This window comes from Anomaloglossus baeobatrachus, chromosome 6 (assembly GCF_048569485.1).
Source record: "Anomaloglossus baeobatrachus isolate aAnoBae1 chromosome 6, aAnoBae1.hap1, whole genome shotgun sequence".
NCBI lineage: Eukaryota > Metazoa > Chordata > Amphibia > Anura > Aromobatidae > Anomaloglossus > Anomaloglossus baeobatrachus.
This window is the reverse complement of record NC_134358.1, coordinates 420797824-420822547: the sequence shown is the minus strand read 5'-3', so window position 1 is coordinate 420822547 and position 24724 is coordinate 420797824. Positions and strand designations below refer to the sequence as shown.

General features: G+C 41.8%; 1 protein-coding gene across 1 annotated transcript in view; it reads right to left on the bottom strand.

Annotated features, from left to right (window-relative positions):
- The window catches only part of CNTNAP2 (contactin associated protein 2), a 2823191-nt gene that overhangs the window by 81165 nt on the left and 2717302 nt on the right, over positions 1-24724 (bottom strand). The window contains exon 21 of the mRNA XM_075315157.1: positions 20501-20594. Coding sequence (XP_075171272.1) covers positions 20501-20594 — 94 coding nt within the window. The remainder of the gene's footprint in view (positions 1-20500; positions 20595-24724) is intronic.

Genomic DNA, 24724 nt, shown 5'->3' with positions numbered 1-24724 from the left:
GACAAATATATTTACAGTATTGATCAATTTGAAAAAAAAAGCTGACAGGCACGTATGATAAAGGCACAAGGGCAAATAATGCAAATCTGAAGTGCAACTGTGTAACCTAATGGCAAATACATGCATGGAGAATAATGACTGTAAAGATGTGTCCCTCAGTAAGTGACTGGGTCGTGATTATCAGTCTATATCTAAAGAGATCAGACAGATACATGGAGATTGCAAATAAATTCCATGGTTACAGCCTATATTGGGGAAAGGCCAAAGCTGACTACAATAGGCTGCAGAACACTGATCCGGCTCAAGGACATCTGAGAGTCACTCGGCTCTACCACACTGCCATTATCTGGGGTTATTCAATTCTGTAGGGAAATGCATGGCAGAGGAGAGGAAACAGCTGCTAAATATAATGATGGGTAATGATAATAATGGTAATATATAGATAACTAAAAAGATTAGATAGACAGACTATATGCATATATAGAATAGATCATAGACAGATATAAACAAAAGAGACAGCAGCACTCAGTATATGCTAGATGCATGCCAAAATCAGCCCTGAGTTATCAAAATGAGCGTGAACAACACTGGTCTTGATAAAGTGGTATCGTGGAGTCAGACACTTCTGATTCATTGAGAAGCTCCTCTTAATGAGTCAGGCGAGAAAGCTGTGGAGAGAAAGCGCATATAGGGTTTACCCCAGTATATAAGGGGAGGGGGTGAAACTACTCACCAGATATCGTTGTGAGAGTCACAACAACTGTAATCGCATGTAGAATTTGATCAAAGGCTGCAGCTACCCAAAAACGGCAGATAACAGAGAGCATGAGAGAGGGGTGTTCAATACTGCGCCAAAAGATCACTGGGACAGATGTTCAGATTAATGTATCTTTATTTTCATCCAGGTCTACGCGTTTCAGGAGCCACTGCCCCCTTCCTCAGGACCGTCAGGAAAGACAAACATCAGTCTACCATGACAGACTTAATGAGTCAGGAGCATCTGATAACTGGTATGTGCCTCCGTGCACCTCGTGACAAATCTTACTCCAGTCAGAGACCGAAGTTAGATTTCTGGTTTAAGTGCACCATAGCCCATCAAGAATTAGATGAGTTGTGGTATCATGCCACCCTAGATCTGCCCATTTTGGAGGAGGAGGGCAAAACTGTTGTGAAGACATCAAAAGGTGCAACATTTTTGTGACTTTCCAAAACCATTAATGCCAAAATTCTGGAGTATTTGCATTGATGACTTAAGGCCCTTAAATTGATGAAGTTTACACTGCACTGCTTTAAGGGCGCTTTACACACTACAATAAATCTTATGATGTGTCGGCGGGGTCACGTTGTAAGTGACGCACATCCCGCATCGTAAGTTACATTGTAGCGTGTAAAACCTCCGTGCAATTGCGATTGAACGAAAATCCGTTCATCGCATCCACGTCGTTCATTTCTCAAAGATTGAACGTGCGGTTGTGCAATGTTCCCAAGGCAGCACACATCACAGTGTGTGACACCCCGGGAACATTGAACGACAGCTTACCTCCGTCCGCGGCTCCCGCCGACAATGCGGCAGCAAGGAGGTGGGCGGGATGTTTATGTCTCACTCATCTCCGTCCCTCCGCTTCTATTGGCCGGCTGCCGTGTGATGTCGCTGTGACGCCGAACGTCCCTCCCACTCCAGGAAGTGGATGTTCACTGCCCACAGTGAGGTCGTATGGATGGGTAAGTACAGGTGACAGCTTTTAATCGATTGCGCAGCACGGTCAAAAAATTGAAAGTGCCGCACATACGATGGGGGCGGGTCACATTGAATACAATATCGTATGCGAAATTGAAAGGTGTAAAGCAGGCTTTACTTAGTGCACAAATTGGCCAATTTAGCTGAGACCACCAGCCATGAGTCTGAGTGTCCGCCTCCAGTAAACGTATATGCCCTAAAAGTTGCACAACAGAGCACACGGTGACTCTGTCTGCATCATTATTGTCAATGGCCCCGTCGGCGCATGTGTCCGAAACCTGTTTTGCGAGGGGTTTGGACGGAAGCCCCGATGGGCTGAATGGAGGTCAGAATGCAATGTGGAAAGGCAGTAAGAAAAAGGCAGACTGGACCTTGGTATGAAATGTTCAAATGGTTTACTTGATCAGACAATGATGGTTTACTTCTTCTTAAGCATTTAGTCGTGACACTGGATTTCCATACAGGTATTGGTTGGATGGCAACTGGACTGGTACTCTCTGATGGCAAATCTTTAACTGTGGTTGGGCCTTGCTGGGATGGACTCTGAAAAGACTGTCTGGAGAGGTACATGACATTAGCCGCCCTGAAAACCTGCTCATCACTTCAAGCCCAGCTTGTCTCAACTGCCAACTGTCAACTCTCCTTGGTTAGGCTACTTTCACACATCCGTTTTATCTATTTTTTGCCGGATTGTGCTTGATTCCAAAAAACTGATGTGTGCAAGTAGCCTTACCATACTGACAGGCTATAGAGGATATATATCAGACATCCTCCAATACAACCCCTTCCCAACACATACCACCACCTGCTGGTCTCCAGTGGTATTACAGAGCAACAACTTACTGTACATTTGACGGAATGACACCAGGCAATAGATTAAACCATATATTATTTACTGACTCCGATGAATGCAGAAACTTTTGTAACTGCTCCTTCTGGGTCATTACACATGCGCTGGATTTGCAGAGAGCTGGCAATGACAATCTACAAATCATGTTATCAAGCCAACAGGGCTGTGATAACATGGGGAGAGGGCGGGCTAGTCTGGGGAAATAACGCCCCATAGACTAGTCAAAGGGCTAATTTACATAGGAAAAAGAACTTTATAAAGACCTTTTTTCAATATGTGTTTAGGCGTCAGACACTATACAGGGCTCGTTATTCAGGGTATTTAGTAACAAATATATAAATGCTGGCGGGTGGGAGGGCATGTGGGACTTGTCATGTTCCATGTTTCTTTTAAACTATATAGATGAGTAAACATCAAAATCACAACCAATATTTGGGAAATTAACCAACTAGATATAAATCATCAACAAAATATGCAGTTGCATATAAAAACAATTTTTATTTAATAGAAAACGTTATTAAAATACAAACATTAACAGGATGTCTCCAGCAACAGACCCCTCCAAGGGTAATAAGTATATAAATAATTTATGTTGGGAACATCAAGTCACAAAATCATTCAGAAAACCCCCCGTATAGAATGAATAAAAATAACCCACCAAAAATAATAATGGAAATAGTACCAAAATATATGTATAAATATAGAGTACAAAATAGTAACACAAGTGTGCAGTTATAGAAATTTCAACGATTACAATTAACCATAAATTACCATGATCATAACCGTATACCTACAGGGGAACAATAGACAAGGTAAATGGCGTCCCACACCCTCTCCAACGCACGTTTCACACTTGCAGAACTTCTTCCAGGAGTGATGTGAATCAAATTCAGCCCATCTTGCTGTAAGTAATACTTAATTTTTGGAGGATAGTTTCCTCTTTTTGTTGCTTTTTTTATATTTAGTGTAGGGACCTATAAGCATGAGGTCCCGTGACGAGGGTTGTAGGCTTATGATATATGACCATAAATACCAACAAAATCCTCATATTTTTTTGTACAGGATACAGCCAGGCCCCTTCTGTTGGGCCTTGCATTTTAGAGTTTATGTCCCTGCATGGTACACAGGTGAGGTACGGCTTGGCAGCCCGCCTGATCTAATAGTATGGGTGTCACCTAATAGGCTGCGGGTTTGTGACTGTGTTATCTGCATGTGTGAACAGCGCTCTATGCAAGCCACTAGTGTGCAGTTTTATCATCTAGCAATCGCCCCCCTCCATTCCATGGAGGTGTGTGTGTGATTTGCTCCTCCTGCACCTGTGATGCTTCCACTTTAGTGGGGGTTTAGCTATATCCTGGTAGAGTGCTAGTTTTTGGCCAGGGCGATGTACACACTGCAGCCCATCTTGCTGTAAGTAATACTTAATTTTTGGAGGATATTTTCCTCTTTCTGTTGCTATTTTTATATCCCTCTTTATAGTGCCGATATCCAATGAAAAATGTCCATGTGATTACGCCTCCAGAACAGGTTCCCATAAAACACAGCTGCCAAATATAATGCTAATAACATCATGTCCGATCATCCAGTATGATAATGTGTATAGTTACGGACTCGTTGCCAGGCAGAGAATACATCACGTCCGATCGCTGCATGTGGCGGAGAATGTTGTTAAGGACTTGTTGCCAAGGAAGAACTACATCACATCCGGATACTTGATACAGCGATGCATGTTGTTAGGGACACGTTACCATAGAAGATACGTCATGACTGGTCATTCCATGCAGCAATGTGTATTATCAAACACACGTGTCTATGAGCGAAAAAATCATATCCTGGCATCCGACTCACATCTTATATGAATAAATTACTCAACTGAAGAATAAACGTAACAACCAGACACCTACTACCCATGTATTAGCTCCTTAGAACCACAATCAACAATACATAAAATAGCGCCCGTTATATCTGAACCTATTCATAAAACATATGTGTTTTATGGGAACCTGTTCTGGAGGCGTAATCACATGGACATTTTTCATTGGATGTCGGCACTATAAAGGGGGACCTGAATTTTATTCACATCACTCCTGGAAGAAGCTCTGCAAGTGCGAAACGTGCGTTGGAGAGGGTGTGGGACACTATTTACGTTGTGTATTGTTCCCCTGTAGGTATACGGTTGTGATCATGGTAATATATGATTAATTGTAACCGTTGAAATTTCTATAACGGCACACTTGTGTTACTATTTTGTACTCTATATTTATACATATATTTTGGTACTATTTCCATTATTATTTTTGGTGGGTGTTATTATTCATTCTATATGGGGGGGGTGTTCTGAATGATTTTGTGACTTGGTGTTCCCAACATAAATTATTTATATACTTATTGCCCTTGGAGGGGTCTGTTGCTGGAGACATCCTGTTAATGTTTGTATTTTAATAACGTTTTATATTCAATAAAAATTGTTTTTATATGCAACTGCATATGTTGTTGGTGATTTATATATAGATGAATAGAATAAACAGATAAATGATGATTGAGGGATAGGTAGACAGAAAAATAAAATCACTTTTCATTCAAAGATGACTGTAAAGCCCCCAGGGTTATCACCAAAACCTATTGTATACAAATTCAAAAATTGGGTGCAGCACTCCAAAGTCAGATGGTGATGATTTCAATTAGCCTTTCTCAAGGTTCTGCCATTTTCAGCTGAAACATCGCATGGGCTGATTAAAATCTGTTTTCTTACCATCTGACTTTTGGAATAGCACCCTCATTTTCTTGATTTAGATAGAAAAATTGATGGATGCAAATTGACAGTCTCCTTAAGCGATACACCATCCAGGTTCCTGAAAATTTGTGACCCATCATGGCTTAGTGGACACGCGTAGTCACAACTAAACTGTTGGTTTACTTGTCTTGCAGATAAACATCTGTAGTGGCCAATGAAAAATGTTGACTGATCTTTTAACACAGCTACTACTGTATATACTGTAGATATGAATGAAGAAAATATGTAATGGCTAGATCTTGATGCAAAAACATCAGTTATTTGCATTATTGCTTGTAACCAGGTCCAGACTGGCCCACAGGGGAACAGGTGAATTCCCTGGGGGGCCCTGTGCAGGAGTAAGACAGTTACCCCTCTATATGAGCAGTAGTTGGCACAATACATTTGATTCACTATACACAGAGAAGGGCAGCATCTCAGAATTCATTCATTCAACTAATTTATTATTATTATTATTATTATTATCATCATCATTATTATATGTAAGAAAGGTACATTTGTGAGTGAGGATAATGTAATATGTGTATCAGGGTTGCCAAATGTCCAGAAATTCCAGGAGAGTCCATAAAAAAAAGCATTTTTTTTCCCTGTTCATAAAATTCAAGACATCCGTGATTTTCTTAAGCAGAAGAAATATATGCAGATCCGTTCCACAACCCAAAAATATTTACTGTATTTTTACAAACTTATTACAGTAAGCAGCAGCGAGGGCCCGTACAGAAGAAGCAGTGGTGGGGGCCTCTACTAGAGCAGCAGCGGCGGGGTTCCATACAGGAGAAGCAGTGGTGGGGGCCTCTACAAGAGAAGCAGCGGCGGGGTTCCGTACAGGAGAAGCAGTGGTGGGGGCCCCTACATGAGCAGCAGTGGCGTGGTTCCGTACAGGAGAAGCAGTGGTGGGGGCCCCTACATGAGCAGCATCGGCGGGGTTCCGCACAGGAGAAGCAGCGGTGGGGGCCCCTACAAGAGCAGCAGCGGTGGGAGGGAGAGGTGAGTGGTGACTAATGTTGGGGGTGTAGTGATGTACATTGCAGGTGTAGTATATAGGGGGTGTAGTGATGTATATTGCAGGTGTAGTATATGGGGTGTAGTGATGTATATTACAGGTGTAGTATATAGGGTGTGTGTAGTGATGTATGTTGCAGGTGTAGTATATACGGGGTGTAGTGATGTATATTGCAGGTGTAGTATATAGGGGGTGTAGTGATGTATATTGCAGATGTAGTATATAGGGGGTGTAGTGATGTATATTGCAGGTGTAGTATATGGGGGTGTAGTGATGTATATTGCAAGTGTAGTATAAAAGGGTGTAGTGATGTATATTGCAAATGTAGTGTATAGGGGGTGTAGGGATGTATATTGTAGGTATAGTATATAGGGGGTGTAGTGATGTATATTGCAGGTGTAGTGTATAGGGGGTGTAGTGATGTATATTGCAGATGTAGAATATAGGGTGTGTAGTGATGTATATTGCAGGTGTAGTATATAGGGGGTGTAGTGATGTATATTGAAAGTGTAGTATATAGGGGGTGTAGTGATGTATATTGCAAGTGTAGTATATAGGGGTGTAGTGATGTATATTGCAGGTGTAGTATATAGGGGTGTAGTGATGTATATTGCAGATGTAGTATATAGGGGGTGTAGTGATGTATATTGCATATATTGCAGATGTAGAATATAGGGTGTGTAGTGATGTATATTGCAGGTGTAGTATATAGGGGGTGTAGTGATGTATATTGAAAGTGTAGTATATAGGGGGTGTAGTGATGTATATTGCAAGTGTAGTATATAGGGGTGTAGTGATGTATATTGCAGGTGTAGTATATAGGGGTGTAGTGATGTATATTGCAGGTGTAGTATATAGGGGGTGTAGTGATGTATATTGTAGGTGTAGTATATCGGGGTGTAGTGATGTATATTGCAGGTGTAGTATATAGGGGTGTAGTGATGTATATTGCAGGTGTAGTATATAGGGGGTGTAGTGATGTATATTGCAGATGTAGTATATAGGGGGTATAGGGATGTATATTGCAGGTGTAGTATATAGGGGGTATAGTGATGTATATTGCAAGTGTAGTATATAGGGCATGTAGTGATGTATATTGCAGGTGTAGTGATGTATATTGCAGGTGTAGTATATAGGGGTGTAGTGATGTATATTGCAAGTGTAGTATATAGGGGTGTAGTGATGTATATTGCAGGTGTAGTATATAGGGGGTGTAGTGATGTATATTTCAGGTCTAGTATATAGGGAGTGTAGTGATGTATATTGCAGGTGTAGTATATAGGAGTGTAGTGATGTATATTGCAGGTGTAGTATATAGGGGGTGTAGTGATGTATATTGCAGGTGTAGTATATAGGGGTGTAGTGATGTATATTGCAGGTGTAGTATATAGGGGGTGTAGTGATGTATATTGCAGGTGTAGTATATACGGGGTATTATTATTATTATTATTATTATTTATTATTATAGCGCCATTTATTCCATGGCGCTTTACAAGTGAAAGAGGGTATACGTACAACAATCATTAACAGTACAAGACAGACTGGTATAGGAGGAGAGAGGACCCTGCCCGCGAGGGCTCACAGTCTACAGGGAATGGGTGATGGTACAATAGGTGAGGACAGAGCTGGTTGCGCAGTGGTCTACTGGGCTGAGGGCTATTGTAGGTTGTAGGCTTGTTGGAAGAGGTGGGTCTTGAGGTTCCTCTTGAAGCTTTCCACGGTAGGGGAGAGTCTGATGTGCTGAGGTAGAGCGTTCCAGAGTATGGGGGATGCACGGGAGAAATCTTGTACACGATTGTGGGAAGAGGAAATAAGAGAGGAGCAGAGAAGGAGATCTTGTGAGGATCTAAGGTTGCGTGCAGGTAGGTACTGGGAGACTAGGTCACAGATGTAGGGAGGAGACAGGTTGTGCATGGCTTTGTATGTCATGGTTAATGTTTTGAACTGGAGTCGTTGGGCGATGGGAAGCCAGTGAAGGGATTGGCAGAGTGGCGAGGCTGGGGAGTAGCGAGGGGAGAGGTGGATTAAGCGGGCTGCAGAGTTTAGGATAGATTGGAGGGGTGCAAGAGTGTTGGAAGGGAGGCCAGAGAGCAGGAGGTTGCAGTAGTCGAGGCGGGAGATGATGAGGGCATGCACTAATGTTTTTGAAGATTCTTGGTTAAGAAAAGCACGGATCCGGGAGATATTTTTGAGTTGTAATCGGCATGAGTTGAAGAGGGCTTGGATGTGTGGCTTGAAGGATAGAGCAGAGTCGAGGGTTACTCCAAGGCAACGAGCTTGTGAGACTGGGGTGAGTGAGCAACCATCAAGTTTGATGGAAAGGCTTGTTGGAGGAGGTGAGTGAGGAGGAGGAAAGACAATAAACTCTGTTTTGTCCATGTTAAGTTTTAGGAATCGTGCAGAGAAGAAGGATGAAATAGCAGACAAACATTGTGGTATTTTGGTTAGTAGAGAGGTAATGTCAGGTCCAGAGAGGTAGATCTGTGTGTCATCGGCATAGAGATGATACTGGAAGCCGTGGGACTCTATGAGCTGTCCCAAGCCGAAGGTATAGATGGAGAACAGCAGGGGTCCAAGAACTGAGCCTTGAGGGACACCGACAGATAGGGGGCGAGCTGAGGAAGTGGTGTGAGAATGGGAGACGCTGAAAGTTCGGTCGGTTAGGTATGAGGAGATCCAAGATAGGGCCAAGTCTGTGATGCCCAGAGATGAGAGAATCTGTAGTAGGAGGGAATGGTCTACTGTGTCGAAGGCAGAGGACAGGTCCAGGAGGAGGAGGATAGAGTAGTGTCGCTTGGCTTTGGCGGTTAGTAGATCATTGGTGACTTTGGTTAGGGCAGTTTCGGTAGAATGATGTGGTCGGAAGCCAGATTGAAGCCGGTCAAAGAGGGAGCAGGAGGAGAGGTATGAGGACAATTCAAGATGGACATGCTGTTCCAGTAGTTTTGAGGCATAGGGGAGAAGGGATATGGGGCGATAGTTTGACACAGAGGATGGGTCAAGGGAGGGCTTTTTGAGGATGGGTGTAATAGAGGCATGTTTAAAGCATGAAGGGAATACACCACTTGCTAGTGATAGGTTGAAGAGATGGGTTAGGGCTGGGATGAGGACTGCGGTGATGTTGGGGATGAGGTGCGATGGGAGCGGGTCCAGTGCACAGGTGGTTAGATGTGATCTTGAGAGTAGAGTGGAGAGATTGTTTTCTGTCATGGTGGAGAAGCTGGATTTGGAGGAAGAGGGATGAGTAGCTATGATGAGGGGCTGTGGTGATTGTGGGCCAAAGCTTGCTCTGATGTTGTCAATCTTCCGCTTGAAGAAAGAGGCAAAGTCTTCAGCTGAGGGGGTATAGTGATGTATATTGCTGGTGTAGTATATAGGGGGTGTAGTGATGTATATTGCAGGTGTAGTATATAGGGGGTGTAGTGATGTATATTTCAGGTCTAGTATATAGGGAGTGTAGTGATGTATATTGCAGGTGTAGTATATAGGAGTGTAGTGATGTATATTGCAGGTGTAGTATATAGGGGTGTAGTGATGTATATTGCAGGTGTAGTATATAGGGGGTGTAGTGATGTATATTGCAGGTGTAGTATATAGGGGTGTAGTGATGTATATTGCAGGTGTAGTATATAGGGGGTGTAGTGATGTATATTGCAGGTGTAGTATATAGGGGTGTAGTGATGTATATTGCAGGTGTAGTATATAGGGGGTGTAGTGATGTATATTGCAGGTGTAGTATATAGGGGGTGTAGTGATGTATATTGCAGATGTAGTATATAGGGGGTATAGTGATGTATATTGCAGGTGTAGTATATAGGGGGTGTAGTGATGTATATTGCAAGTGTAGTATATAGGGGTGTAGTGATGTATATTGCAGGTGTAGTATATAGGGGGTGTAGTGATGTATATTGCAGGTGTAGTATATAGGGGGTGTAGTGATGTATATTGCAGATGTAGTATATAGGGGGTATAGTGATGTATATTACAGGTGTAGTATATAGGGGGTGTAGTGATGTATATTGCAAGTGTAGTATATAGGGGTGTAGTGATGTATATTGCAAATGTAGTGTATAGGGGTGTAGTGATATATATTGCAAGTGTAGTATATAGGGGTGTAGTGATGTATATTGCAAATGTAGTGTATAGGGGGTGTAGTGATATATATTGCAAGTGTAGTATATAGGGGTGTAGGGATATATATTGCAAGTGTAGTATATAGGGGTGTAGTTATGTATATTGCAAGTGTAGTATATAGGGCATGTAGTGATGTATATTGCAGGTGTAGTGATGTATATTGCAGGTGTAGTATATAGGGGTGTAGTGATGTATACTGCAAGTGTAGTATATAGGGGTGTAGTGATGTATATTGCAAATGTAGTGTATAGGGGGTGTAGGGATGTATATTGTAGGCGTAGTATATAGGGGTTGTAGGGATGTATATTGCAGGTGTAGTATATAGGGGGTGTAGTGATGTATATTGCAAGTCTAGTATATAGGGAGTGTCGTGATGTATATTGCAGATGTAGTATATAGGGAGTGTCGTGATGTATATTGCAGGTGTAGTATATAGGGGGTGTAGTGATGTATATTGCAGGTGTAGTATATAGGGGTGTAGTGATGTATATTGCAGATGTAGTATATAGGGGGTGTAGTGATGTATATTGCAGGTGTAGTATATAGGGTGTGTAGTGATGTATATTGCAGATGTAGTATATAGGGGGTGTAGTGATGTATATTGCAGATGTAGTATATAGGGGGTGTAGTGATGTATATTGCAGGTGTAGTATATAGGGGGTGTAGTGATGTATATTGCAAATGTAGTGTATAGGGGTGCAGTTATGTATATTGCAAGTGTAGTATATAGGGCATGTAATGATGTATATTGCAGGTGTAGTATATAGGGCATGTAATGATGTATATTGCAGGTGTAGTGATGTATATTGCAGAAGTAGTATATAGGGGGTATAGTGATGTATATTGAAGGTGTAGTATATAGAGGGTGTAGTGAAGTATATCACACTTGTAATATATAGGGGGTGCAGTGATGTATATTGCAGGTGTAGTATATAGGGGGTGTAGTGAAGTATATTGCACGTGTAGTATATAGGGGGTGTAGTGATGTATATTGCAGATGTATTATATAGGGGTATAGTGATGTATTTTGCTGATGTAGTATATAGAGGGTGTAGTGATGTATATTGCAGGTGTAGTATATAGGGGGTGTAGTGATGTATACAGTGGAACCTTGGTTTACGAGAACAATCCGTTCTGGGAGTGTGCTCATAAACCAAGTAACTCGTCTAGCAAAGCAAAATATCCCATAGGAAATAATTGAAGCTCAGACAATTAGTTTCACAACTTGTGCAATGTCCCATCCTGGTCCCCTATTATGCCACTCCACACACGCACAAACACACACAAACACACATACCGACACACACATATTATGCTCACCTACCCTCCGTTCCCTCGGCAGCCTATTCCCTGGTTCTTGTAGTCCGCAGGTATGTGTATCTGGTAACCATTGCGACCGATGCCGGAGCTGCTGCAGTCAGCGCTTCAGCAGCAGACTTCATATGTATGAGCCGCTTGCCTCTGATTGGTCAGCGCACTGCCTTTGGGAAGCGCCAGCCCCAGCCTCAGTAGCGATGGTTACTGGATCCACATACCTGCGAACTACAAGAACCAGGAAAGAGGCCAACGAGGGAACGGAGGGTAGGTGAGCATAATTTGTGTGTGTGTGTTTGTGCAGACTGCAAGAGCGGGTCAGAGCGCGGTGAAAGTACGGAACCGGAAGTGTGTGCGGTGAGTATTTGTTCGTACAGCAAAGCATTGCTCATAAACCGAGTTACAAATTTACAGCAAGCTTTGCTCGTATAGCGAAAAACTCACACACCAAGTTACTCGTAAACTGAGGTTCCACTGTATTTTGATTGCTAGCCAATGTAAAGCCAGACAGATGGAGGTGGCAGCTCGTAGCCGTCCGCTTTATCTGCGCTGAGAATCAAAAATACCGCAGAGCGCTACGTCATTTTTAAAATTGTTTATTTATTGTTATACAATGTGTGTGTGTGTGTATATATATATATATATATATATATATATATATATATATATATATACGGTCATATGAAAAAGTTTGGGCACCCCTATTAATGTTAACCTTATTTCTTTATAACAATTTGGTTTTTGCAACAGCTATTTCAGTTTCATATATCTAATAACTGATGGACTGAGTAATATTTCTGGATTGAAATGAGGTTTATTGTACTAACAGAAAATGTGCAATCCGCATTTAAACAAAATTTGACCGGTGCAAAACTATGGGCACCCTTATCAATTTCTTGATTTGAACACTCCTAACTACTTTTTACTGACTTACTAAAGCACTAAATTGGTTTTGTAACCTCATTGAGCTTTGAACTTCATAGGCACGTGTATCCAATCATGAGCAAAGGTATTTAAGGTGGCCACTTGCAAGTAGTTCTCCTATTTGAATCTCCTATGAAGAGTGGCATCATGGGCTCCTCAAAACAACACTCAAATGATCTGAAAACAAAGATTATTCAACATAGTTGTTCAGGGGAAGGATACAAAAAGTTGTCTCAGAGATTTAAACTGTCAGTTTCCACTGTGAGGAACATAGTAAGGAAATGGAGGAACACAGGTACAGTACTTGTTAAGCCCAGAAGTGGCAGGCCAAGAAAAATATCAGAAAGGCAGAGAAGAAGAATGGTGAGAACAGTCAAGGACAATCCACAGACCACCTCCAAAGACTTGCAGCATCATCTTGCTGCAGATGGTGTCAATGTGCATCAGTCAACAATACAGCGCACTTTGCACAAGGAGAAGCTGTATGGGAGAGTGATGCGAAAGAAGCCGTTTCTGAAAGCACGCCACAAACAGAGTCGCCTGTGGTATGCAAAAGCACATTTGGACAAGCCAGTTACATTTTGGAAGAAGGTCCTGTGGACTGATGAAGCAAAGATTGAGTTGTATGGTCATACAAAAAGGCGTTATGCATGGAGGCAAAAAAACACGGCATTCCAAGAAAAGCACTTGCTACCCACAGTAAAATTTGGTGGAGGTTCCATCATGCTTTGGGGCTGTGTGGCCAATGCCGGCACCGGGAATCTTGTTAAAGTTGAGGGTCGCATGGATTCAACTCAGTATCAGCAGATTCTTGACAATAATGTGCAAGAATCAGTGACGAAGTTGAAGTTACGCAGGGGATGGATATTTCAGCAAGACAATGATCCAAAACACCGTTCCAAATCTACTCAGGCATTCATGCAAAGGAACAATTACAATGTTCTGGAATGGCCATCCCAGTCCCCAGACCTGAATATCATTGAACATCTTTGGGATGTTATATATATATATATACACACACACACACATTGTATAACAATAAATAAATAATTTTAAAAATGACGTAGCGCTCTGCGGTATTTTTGATTCTCAGCGCAGATAAAGCGGACGGCTACGAGCTGCCACCTCCATCTGTCTGGCTTTACATTGGCTAGCAATCAAAATACAGTGGAACCTCAGTTTACGAGTAACTTGGTGTGTGAGTTTTTCGCTATACGAGCAAAGCTTGCTGTAAATTTGTAACTCGGTTTATGAGCAATGCTTTGCTGTACGAACAAATACTCACCGCACACACTTCCAGTTCCGTACTTTCACCGCGCTCTGACCCGCTCTTGCAGTCTGCACAAACACACACACACAAATTATGCTCACCTACCCTCCGTTCCCTCGTTGGCCTTGGATGTCACTTGCTATTGAAAGTTTACTTTACAAGAAAAAGATGCCATAGGCAGAGCCGCGGCAAAGGCTTTGAGTAAAATGCCAATGAAAACGTTTCTGGAGAAATACTGCTGGCATTTTCCTGAAGCTTGGAAAACTCAGTGGGTATGTTGGCATCTAAAAGACTTTGCGTGCGCATACCCTTACGGTCATGTGCCAACAACTTTTCTTCCTGCTTCTCTCAATGAAGTGAGTTTTTAGCTGAAAATTCATATAATCAGGAACAGCAGCTAGTGAGCACATAACGAAGTATGTAAATCGCATGAGTGGTCACAGAACTACTACTCAAACCGGATATTCTGTAGATTACAGTGAGTGCCAAAATGAATTTTTGCCCCGGGTGCAGGAAACCATAGATTCACTTGTGCAATGTGTGGGGTAAATAGTAGCAGGATGAGCTTGAGTAGATCAGGTAACATCAGGTAACCTACCTAAATCATTTTGCCTACAACTAGGAAAAGGCTATGTATTGGCTACAGGACAATGGGGGCAGTGTTACTGCATTGGGACAAGTGATTACCTAGAGGCTGAACATTTCAGAATGCTTATAAAATGATAATATATTACAGTGTCTTAAATTTATTCCCGTATCTAAAGTGCTTAGCATTGTCATATTTTTTTTCTCCTGACGTTGAGTTGCATAGGGGTGATGATGGGATTATTCAGAACATCTGCTTTTGGACATTACTGAGAAGCTGCAAAATTGTATTTCTGTCAACTGTAAGTATATTGCAACACTGCCCTCTTCTGCTTTTAACGGATACTACACATCTGCTATTTTGTATATCCATACCAATTTATGCATTTGGGGTTTTGAATGTTGTTTACCAATCAGCGCATTTTTTGGAATTGTATAAATTATATTTTATTGTGTGTGAATCAACTGTAAATTACTTTTAATTTTTTTTGTGTCCAAGTATACAACCAAGAAGTTCTTATTTCCTGTTGCTTTTCAGGGATCAGCATATAATAGGATGCTGATACTGTTAACAGCTGTAGTGAAGTATAGAGCCATCAGCTCCCTGCTCTGCCAATGTCTCCAGAAGGCTTCAGACTACAATATGGTGCAGGCCGACACCACACAGGGGATGTTGGGTGACGGCGCCATAACATCACTGCAATGTGCCATCCACACAGTACCACTTCGAGACAAGCTGGGTAAGGAGTGGCTGCTGTGGATGAACCAGAAACCAGGATATGGTGAGTATTAGTTTTTTGTTATTATTATTATTATTATTTTTCATGCGGACCAGGAGTTGAAGGGTGGGGACTGTGCTGTGAAGCCATGATATTGTGTGGAATCTAACTATGTATAGAAGTGTGGGAACCATAATATTGTATATATGTGGGCCATCATACTGTATATAAATGAAGCTGGGGGAGGGCATCATTCCATATATCAAGCTGGGGGGGCATTATACCTTACTATATGGAGCTGTGGGGGCCATCATACTATGTATAGGGAGCTGTGTGAGGCATAATATTGTATATAGGGAGCTGTGGGGTAGCTTTACTGTAAATACACAGCTATGTGGGCCATCAGACTGCATATAGGGGCTGTGGAATAATCATACTGTGTATAGAGGGCTATGGGGCATCATATTGTAAATAGGAGGCTATGTGGCTGTTATACTGTATATTGAGGCTATGGGGCATCATATTGTAAATAGGAGGCTGTGTGGCTGTTATACTGTATATTGAGGCTATGGCCTCAAGATTAGCATACTATACATAGTATGAGGGGTCATAGCCTCCCATATACAGATATGGGAGGCTATGACTCCTCATACTATGTATAGTATAAGCACAGGAATACAGCATTATAAATGGTTATAGTTACCATCATACTGTGTTATGCCACTATATTGTGTATGAGTGGCCATAGAGAAGAGGCATAGTATAGAGTGAAGGCAGTATAGAGATATGATTACACTCTAAAGAAAGGGACAAACTTGATGTACAGCATGATGGTCAATGTGGAGATTGGGCAGTGTGCCGGGAAACAGTGGAGATGGAACAGCATGAAGAAGGGAAAGTGTGGTTATAGTGGTCTGATACAGCGCCGCACAATCAGCTCTACCCTCACCTACTGTATCCTCACTTATCCCTTGTAGACTGTGAGCCCTCACGGGCAGTGACCTCTGTCCTCCTGTACCTGTCTGTGTCTTGTACTGTTTATGATTATTGTACTTGTCCCTATTATGTATACCCCTTTTACATGTAAAGTGCCATGGAATTGATGGCGCTATAATAATAAATAATAATAATAATAATAGTTCATAAGAGGAGACAGAGTGGAAGTAATAGGTCATAATGGGTGTTGGTGTGTTATCATAGTTCATAAGGGCAGATTGTGTAAAGATTATAGCTTAGAAGAGCAGACAGTGTGGCTATTATAGTTCCTAAGAGTGGATGGTGTGGAGGCAATATTTTATAGGTTAGGACATTGTGGAGGCAATGTTCCATAAGAAGGCTGTGTGGGAGTCATATTATATGCAGGAAGCAGAGTGGGAGGCAATTATTATTCAGTGTAGGGCAGATATTTTTTCATGGGCATCATAATGATAGTTATCTTTAAAACCATCATGTTAAGATCTGCTGCAGAAGACCATAGAAAATTGAAGTCTGTAGAGACATGTTGTGCATGACCAACGTTATTATGGCATTTGAACAAGATGGAGACAAGAACGATGAGAACAACTCTAATCAGAAAATATGCGACCTATAAGATACCTGGGTGCAAATGTTTATTTGTATTTGTGATACTGCCTTCTTCTAACTGTACTGTGATTCCTTTATGGTCTGCAAACAGATTATGGCAGGTAACAATTTGTATATCCTTACCATTGTTTAAGGACATACTGGAAGTTGTAGGTTCATGCAATACAATTGTATGTGGGGCTGACCTGACATTACAGGTGATTGCTATGCTAAGCTTGGTAATGTATCCCTGGACTAATGATAGTTCTTGTGATGTATTCATTTACTGATGGTTGTTCTGGCTCTGTTTTAATCTGGTTTGTTCTGATTTTGTTCTGATGATGATGCTTTATATACTAATGGTGGATTTGGTCCTGTATTCATATATGTCTGGTGGTTCTTATGATGTATTAATGTACTCATGATAGTTTTAGTGATGTATTCATGTACTATTGGTGATTTTAATTATGTATTCATGAACTGATGGTGGTTTTGGTACTGTATTCATGTCCTGATTGTGTTTTTGGTGATGCTTAAATGTACTGTTGGTGGTTCTGGTGCTGTATTCATGTTCTGTTGGTAGTTTTGGTGCTGTATGCCTTTACTGTTTGTGGTTATGGTGCTGTATTTATGTATTGAAAGTCATTCTGGTATTGTATTCATGTACTGTTAGTAGTTCTGGTTCTGTATTCCTATACTCTTACTGGTGCTGTATTCCTTCATTGGAGACATTGAGTTGTTATGTATACTACAATGCTGTGATATTGCAGTACATCCTATAACCAATGAGACAAATTCAAGTCCTTTAAGGGATTAAAAAATAATGAAGGAATATCTTAACAGTAAAACTCCAAAAACAATGACAGAATAGTATTTTTTCCCACTGTGGGTTTCAATTGCAATGTGGAGAGGAGAGGTATTTAAATATTTGAAAACAGCAGCAGAATAGTTAGAATTGGTACTGACAGGCAGAATCAATGACACGTTGGTTCCTGTCCCCATATTTCAGTAATCTTGTAGATGAACTCCATACAGTTGTTGCTCTTTGTGTGATGTAAATCTAGAAGCTACCATCCTGCCCACACATTTCATTATCTAGATTACCAATAGCCACAGTCTACACTGTATATTTTTTATTTATTGGAAAGCTTTTAAAGGACTGAAAGTTCGCATTTTTCAGTAATGCTAAGTTTGCTTGGGCGTGTTTTCATTTTGTGTGCTGTTTGTGCAATGGACCACATATGGACAGTACACGGACCAATGTTAGCCAATGTGCTACTTCACATGCGCTATTTCTCACATGGACCTTAATTCCACCTGGGAAAAAAGTAGTATCATTCTCTAGGCTGGCTTGACTCACAGACCAAATTAGTACATTATATGCAGCCCCTGCACCTGTCCGTTATGCAGCTGCACATAGAGCCAGTAATGTTTGCAATTTGTGGACATGATTGGTCTAAAAAAGTTCAACGTCCACGTGAACTTTAGTTTTAGAAAAATATTTTTGTTAAGTACATTAGAAATTCAGTAAATTCCCTGATATTTCATCCCTCTCCTTTACTGCTTTCCTGTTGCAATGTCATAAACTGCAGGAGATAATGGACAGAGAAAATATTTGTAAAAAAATAAAACTACATATATTTTTAACATATTGCTTTAATTCCCAACTACGTCTCATTTTCAGTCCCTACCAGGGCTACTAATATACTAAATAATAGTGAGAGATTTAATATTCCAAGAACTAAGTTGTCCAGTTGCTGTCGGAGATAAAGCACAAGGAATTACAAAGTCACGTAGGTTGTTGTACCTCCACAGGTAACAAGATGGCTGAACAAAAAGTGATAAAAATATCATTGGACCAGCTGGGATGAGGTCGCCTAGTGATTCACAGATTATCTGTCATTAAATATTTCAATGGCTGCCAGCTACTTTGAAGTCAAATTTCGCAAAGGCCCCCTAAACGTGAACACTGGGGGTTTTACTGGCTTCCAGAAATCTGTTGGCAGAGATATCTTAAAGCTATTGGCAGGGGTGGAATGATCACAGACGCAGGGATGGCAACTGTGACCAGGCCCAGGGGTGGAGAGGGCCCGTCAGCCCAGCCCCTGCTGTAGCTGGATGTGCGTCTGAGGCTGCACATCCAGCTGAAATGCATCACGGTGCAGAGACCCATCAGGTCCCTGTACTGCAATACACCGTGCCAGCCAAACAGTAGCCGGCAGCTTTCATTTGCATCCCTGTGACTGAGGGAGGCGCGTGGCAATGACATCATGCGTTGAAATAGCACCGACACCGATGAACGCTGATGGTCACTGTGCACTGGCTACACAGGAGGATGCTTTGCGATGTGTGAGCCAGGGAGGGTGAGTACAATGTTGTTGTTTTTTGCATTAGACAGAATGGATACATTTTTATCAGGAGAGGGACAGTAGATACCAGAAAGGAGACAGTACATACTAGGTGATGGACAGTATATACCAGGATAGGTGCAGCAGGGGGACATTATACACCAGGAGGGCCCCAGGAGGGGGGACAGTAGATACCAGGAGGGGGAGAGAAGATACTAGGAGGGGAACAGTATCTACTAGGATGAGAAAGATAATATATACCAGGAGGGAGACAGTATATACCAGGAGGTGGACAGTAAATACCAGGAGGGGCCCAGTATGGGGACATATATATATATATATATATATTTATATATATATCTCAAGATGGTGATATATATACCAGAATGGGGAACATATATACCAGTATGGGGACATATATACCAGTATGGGGACATATATGCCAGGATGGGAGACATACCTACCAGGATGGGGGGCATATATACCAGGATGGAGGACATATTTACCAGGAAGGAGCCCAGGATAGGGGACATTACTACATAATGGGGGGGCAACTCGTATGTTTTTATAGGATTTAGAACGCTAAATGTGTACATACATATACATATTGTACATCTGATCAACATAAGGGGTGGGGGCCCAGGTCCAAATTTTGAACCAGGGCTCATCAATCTCTAGTTACGCCACTGTTGAGAATGGTAACTTGGCCACACATATTTGACAGTATTTGGCGTCGCAGCCAGAGGTACAGCTTGAAGCTCAAGGGCAAAATCTTTAACAAGAATCCCTATCCATGTGATGTTAATACTGGTCACCAGTACCAGGATGCAACTTTTACCTCTGCATCCTCCCCTGGTCACAGCTTAGATTCCATTGCTTTATGTGGTGTCTAGGCTGTTGCATAAAGGTCCAGAAATATCAAACTAATCTGGTATGTTCATACCCATCCAGCTTCTGAACGTATTCCGTAGGTAATAAGCTGTATATAAAATACCCAGCTCTTATTTTCTACAATGTCTATGACCCTTCACGAGCAAGAGATCTAAATGACCTTTCTTGATAAAGAGATATACTGAACATTGTCAGAGGTGACACAGGATAGATGTGTCTGCCATTGGGGAACACCAGCTCTCTACAGTATTTACCTCAGTAATTATTTCCTGCTGATGCTCTTCAATGCGATCCATAAAGTACCGTCATAGTGAATGTGACATTTTTCCGCAGCGCCTTATTTCATGATTGTGAACCCTTCACTTACCTAGCACTCTTCCCAGGAAAAGGGCCTTTGGTCCATTAAACTGTGTTTCTGAAGAAGGAGGAAGGCTGTATGTTGCTGGAGAGTAATGATCAAGCTGAGGAACAGGAAGAAAAGAAAGGCGAGAGGACAGTGAGACGGGAGTGTAAAGAAAACTCGCTGACATTATATTTCATTGGATCAGCTCTTTTTAATATCACATTTTCCTGATGACACCTTTTCCAACACATCTCTGACCACAAGAAGAACTACGGTAATGTCCTTGAAAATGAAGGTGAGCTATACATGTATCGAGAAGGGAACGTTCTTGTGTTTCTCAAACAAGAGCAATATGGGTGCAATGAATGCAGTATATAAACTATATACAGAATAATATGTACCTTTGTTACATCCAGAAATTCCACCTTTTAACTTAAACTGATATTCCTAAAATGTTGTTATTCCCCATCATAGGATAGGGGATAACTTACTGACTGCTAGAGGTCCAAGCTCTGAGAAGTGAAGAAGCTTTAGAGAAAGTCATGCTATTTTTTTGGCTTGCACTCAGAATATATATATTAGTGCTCACTTCAGTTATCCTATTCAGTTATATGATGAGATATTGACTGTGTCGGTGTATGCTAACTGTGTCCCAGGATCTGCGGTTAGGTGAGTATATTGTTTTTTTTCTAGTTTGAGTAGGGACTTGTAGGGGGCAGTGGGGCTATTATATTGTGTGCTGGAGAGTGGACTACTGCGTGGCTATCAAATGAAAGTCATACTGCTATATGATTAGTTGACATCACCCCATTGCTCTGCCTTAGACAATATGTTGACTTTGCTGGTGTATGCTGACTGTGTCACAGGATTCGGGGTTAGGTGAGAATATTGTGTTTATTTTTTAGATTATAAGTCACGACTTGTATAGGTCTGTGGGGCCATTATACTGTGTGCTGGGGGATACTGAGTAGTCATTATATTGAATAGCTGAAGCTGTAGGGACATAATACTGTGTGATGGAACTGAAGGGACATCATACTCTGTGGGGGCTGTGGGACCATTATACTTCGTGTAGATGCTGTGGGGTTTGTAAGACAGTATGGGAGCTCTGGGGACATCCTACTGTGTGAGATATGTGGGAATGTCATTTGGGGATATTATACTATGTAGAGGACTGTGGGGATCGTCATACTTGGTGTTGGATTTTTACGACATCATACTGTGTGTATGGAGCTGAGGGAACATCATACAGTGATAGAGTCCGTGGGAGTATCATACTGTGTGGGGGCCTGAGGGGATATCCTACTGTGTGGAGGACTTTGGGGACATCACACTGTGTGGGGTATGTAAGGGTATCATACTTTATCATACTTTATAGGGGGCTGTGGGGCTATTATACTGTGTGGAGGACTGTGGGAACAGCATACTGTGTGGGGGCCGTGGGGCCATCATACTCGAATTAAAAAGTTGTGGGGGAGTATATACATGGGATAGTTCAAGGCCGCCGGACTGCCGAGGAGGGCAGCCGGCGGCCTTGAGCTATCCCGTGTATATACTCCTCCACTCCTTTTTAATTCGAGTGTCCGCGCTGACCCCCCCGGGTCTGGAGACCCCTCGAGCCACCGCGACTCCGGATCCGAGCGGCTCGGCTGCTGCTACGGGGGAAGTACACCATCATAGTGTAGGGTGTAGGGGGTTGTGAGAACATTATTTTATGTGAGTAGCACTATAAAGTCATCATATAGTGTGTGAATATTATAGAGACATAATACTGCATAGAGATTGTGGGGACATCATGCTGTGTAGGGGGCTGTAGAGACACCAGATTGTGTGGGGGGTGTTGGGGACATCGTACTGTGTGGGGGGGTTGTGGGGACATCATACTGTGTGGGGGGCTGTGGGGGTATCATACTGTGTGGAGGGTTGTGGGGCCATCAAAGTGTAGTGGGTTGTGAGAATATTATTTTATGTGGGCAGCACTGTAAAGTCATCATACTATGTGCGGAAGTTATGGAGATGTTATACTGCATGGGAATTGTGGGGACATCATATTGTCGGCTGTGAACTATTGGGCCATTACTGGAAATGTGAGAACTCAACTGGGTCTTTGTTGTAAACTCTGCAGAGTAGTTGTGACCGTAAGAAGTAGTCATTTTAATCTGGGCCAGTAAAAAAAGATGGAAAAATTGAATGACTCCATCAGAAAGAATATCACCTGGAAGTCACTTTCTAAAATTGTACTATAAACTCTTAATTTGTTTTCCAGAAGTGGGATCTATCATTTTATGGTCACCATCAGGCGGTAATATTGGTGTGGGCTATTGTATAGTGACTTTTTTTCTGTAACAGCATAGTCATCTGCTGAGGTTCCCCTTTACTCTCTATGATCAGGCTACACCACCATAGTTATAAACATGGGTGCACTTGGATTAATTTTTCCCACCTTGTGCTGAAACCCTAGCTATGCCTCTGATTAGGCACAAGGCGTAGATATTATGCACATTATGCTATATGGAGGGCTATGTGAGGCACATTATACTATATGGAGGGCTATGTGAGGCACATTATACTATATGGAGGGCTATGTGAGGCACATTATACTATATGGAGGGCTATGTGAGGCACATTATACTATATGGAGGGCTATGTGAGGCACATTATACTATATTGAACACATAATACTATATGGAGGACAATGTGAGGCCCATTATACTATATGGAGCAGATTATGCTATATGGAGGACTATGTGAGGCACATTATATAATGTGGAGCACATTATACTATAGGCTGCGTTTTTACTGGCACTTCCTGATTTGTGTGCGCTTTCTTTCTGTTTTTTTTTTTTTACACATTTTGTTTAACCTTTTCAATGAATCCCAGTGTGGCACATGAATCTTTTTAGTTTGATCGCTGCTCTTATGCACCGTCATGGTAGCAGCTATCTTGGTATATCCTGTATAATGTTGCAAAAATACTTATATAATGAAATTATTTAATAAGGTTTTGTACATTTTTATAATCAGAAGCCCAAATGAGTACAAATGAGATGCGACATTAGCACCATCTAGTGGCAGAAATGTAATTTGTTGACTTCTATAGGATTAGTTATATATTTAGTATTATTCTATACATATCACTCAGACAGTATATTTGTGCTTTATGGAAATTATGATGGACTGATAGAACTTCTCTTATGGCTTCATTGATTGTCTTTTGTTGTAATTTAATAATGTTACCTTTAATGTTACTGTTATGTTAATTTACATAATGTTAATTGCTAGGGGGTCAAATTGTGCCCTGATGCAAAATGTCACCCAGGCCCCCCAATTATCATGGGTCTGAAATAGTACTGGTCTTCTCATAATGGCCAAAGGGACCTGTTGTGCACCCTTTGGCTCCAGTGCCCGTCCGTGTGCTCTGCACGGAGACAAGTCTATTTTTCTAAGGCACCACTGATGTCCCACGGACCACACATTGGTGTGATCTGTGAAATATGTACCAGAAAAATCACGTATATTTAAAATAAAAAGCTTTTTAAACTCATCCGTCTCCAGCCGCTGCTGTCTCTACTTCCAGGCCGGGTAATTATGCTCATACATATGCACTGCACAGCCGACTTGGAAGTAGGTGCAGAGGGGAGACAGCGGCGGCCGGACACAGCATCGAGGCAGACCTCAGCACCACGGACAGCAGCGCCGGAGACAGGCGAGTATAAGTGCCTGATCTCCGTGTATTATCATGGATAGCACACGGAGATCACGTCTCCCAAAATCACGGCACACAAAGGGACATATGCACCTTTATCACGTCAGTGAAAAACGTGTATTTTCACTGACGCGTGAAAGAAGCCTTAGGCTGTGTGCTTGAGTCTCAAGACAATCAATGTTGTATCAGCTGGAGATAATCACTAAAAGAACTAATTTGACGGACTAATCTGTGTACGGCTACATGCATACGCTGCAGTTTCCTTGTCACAAAAAAACTGCACCTTTAAGACATCAAAACTGCACCTGGTCACAGAGAGCCTGGAAATGTAAAAAACAAAAAGCTTGGAATGAAGGTGCATTTTTGGCAATTCTCATGTGATGCGTTTTTTGTGAAAAATAGTGATGGGCGTTCTGAAAATAGCTGAACATGCGTGCTCATTGCTTGGCTATTTTCATAACTCCCATAGAAGTGAATACAGAGAGACCCATATGTACCTCCACTCATTTGTTCATTGCGATGTGACTTCAGGTCCTGAAAAG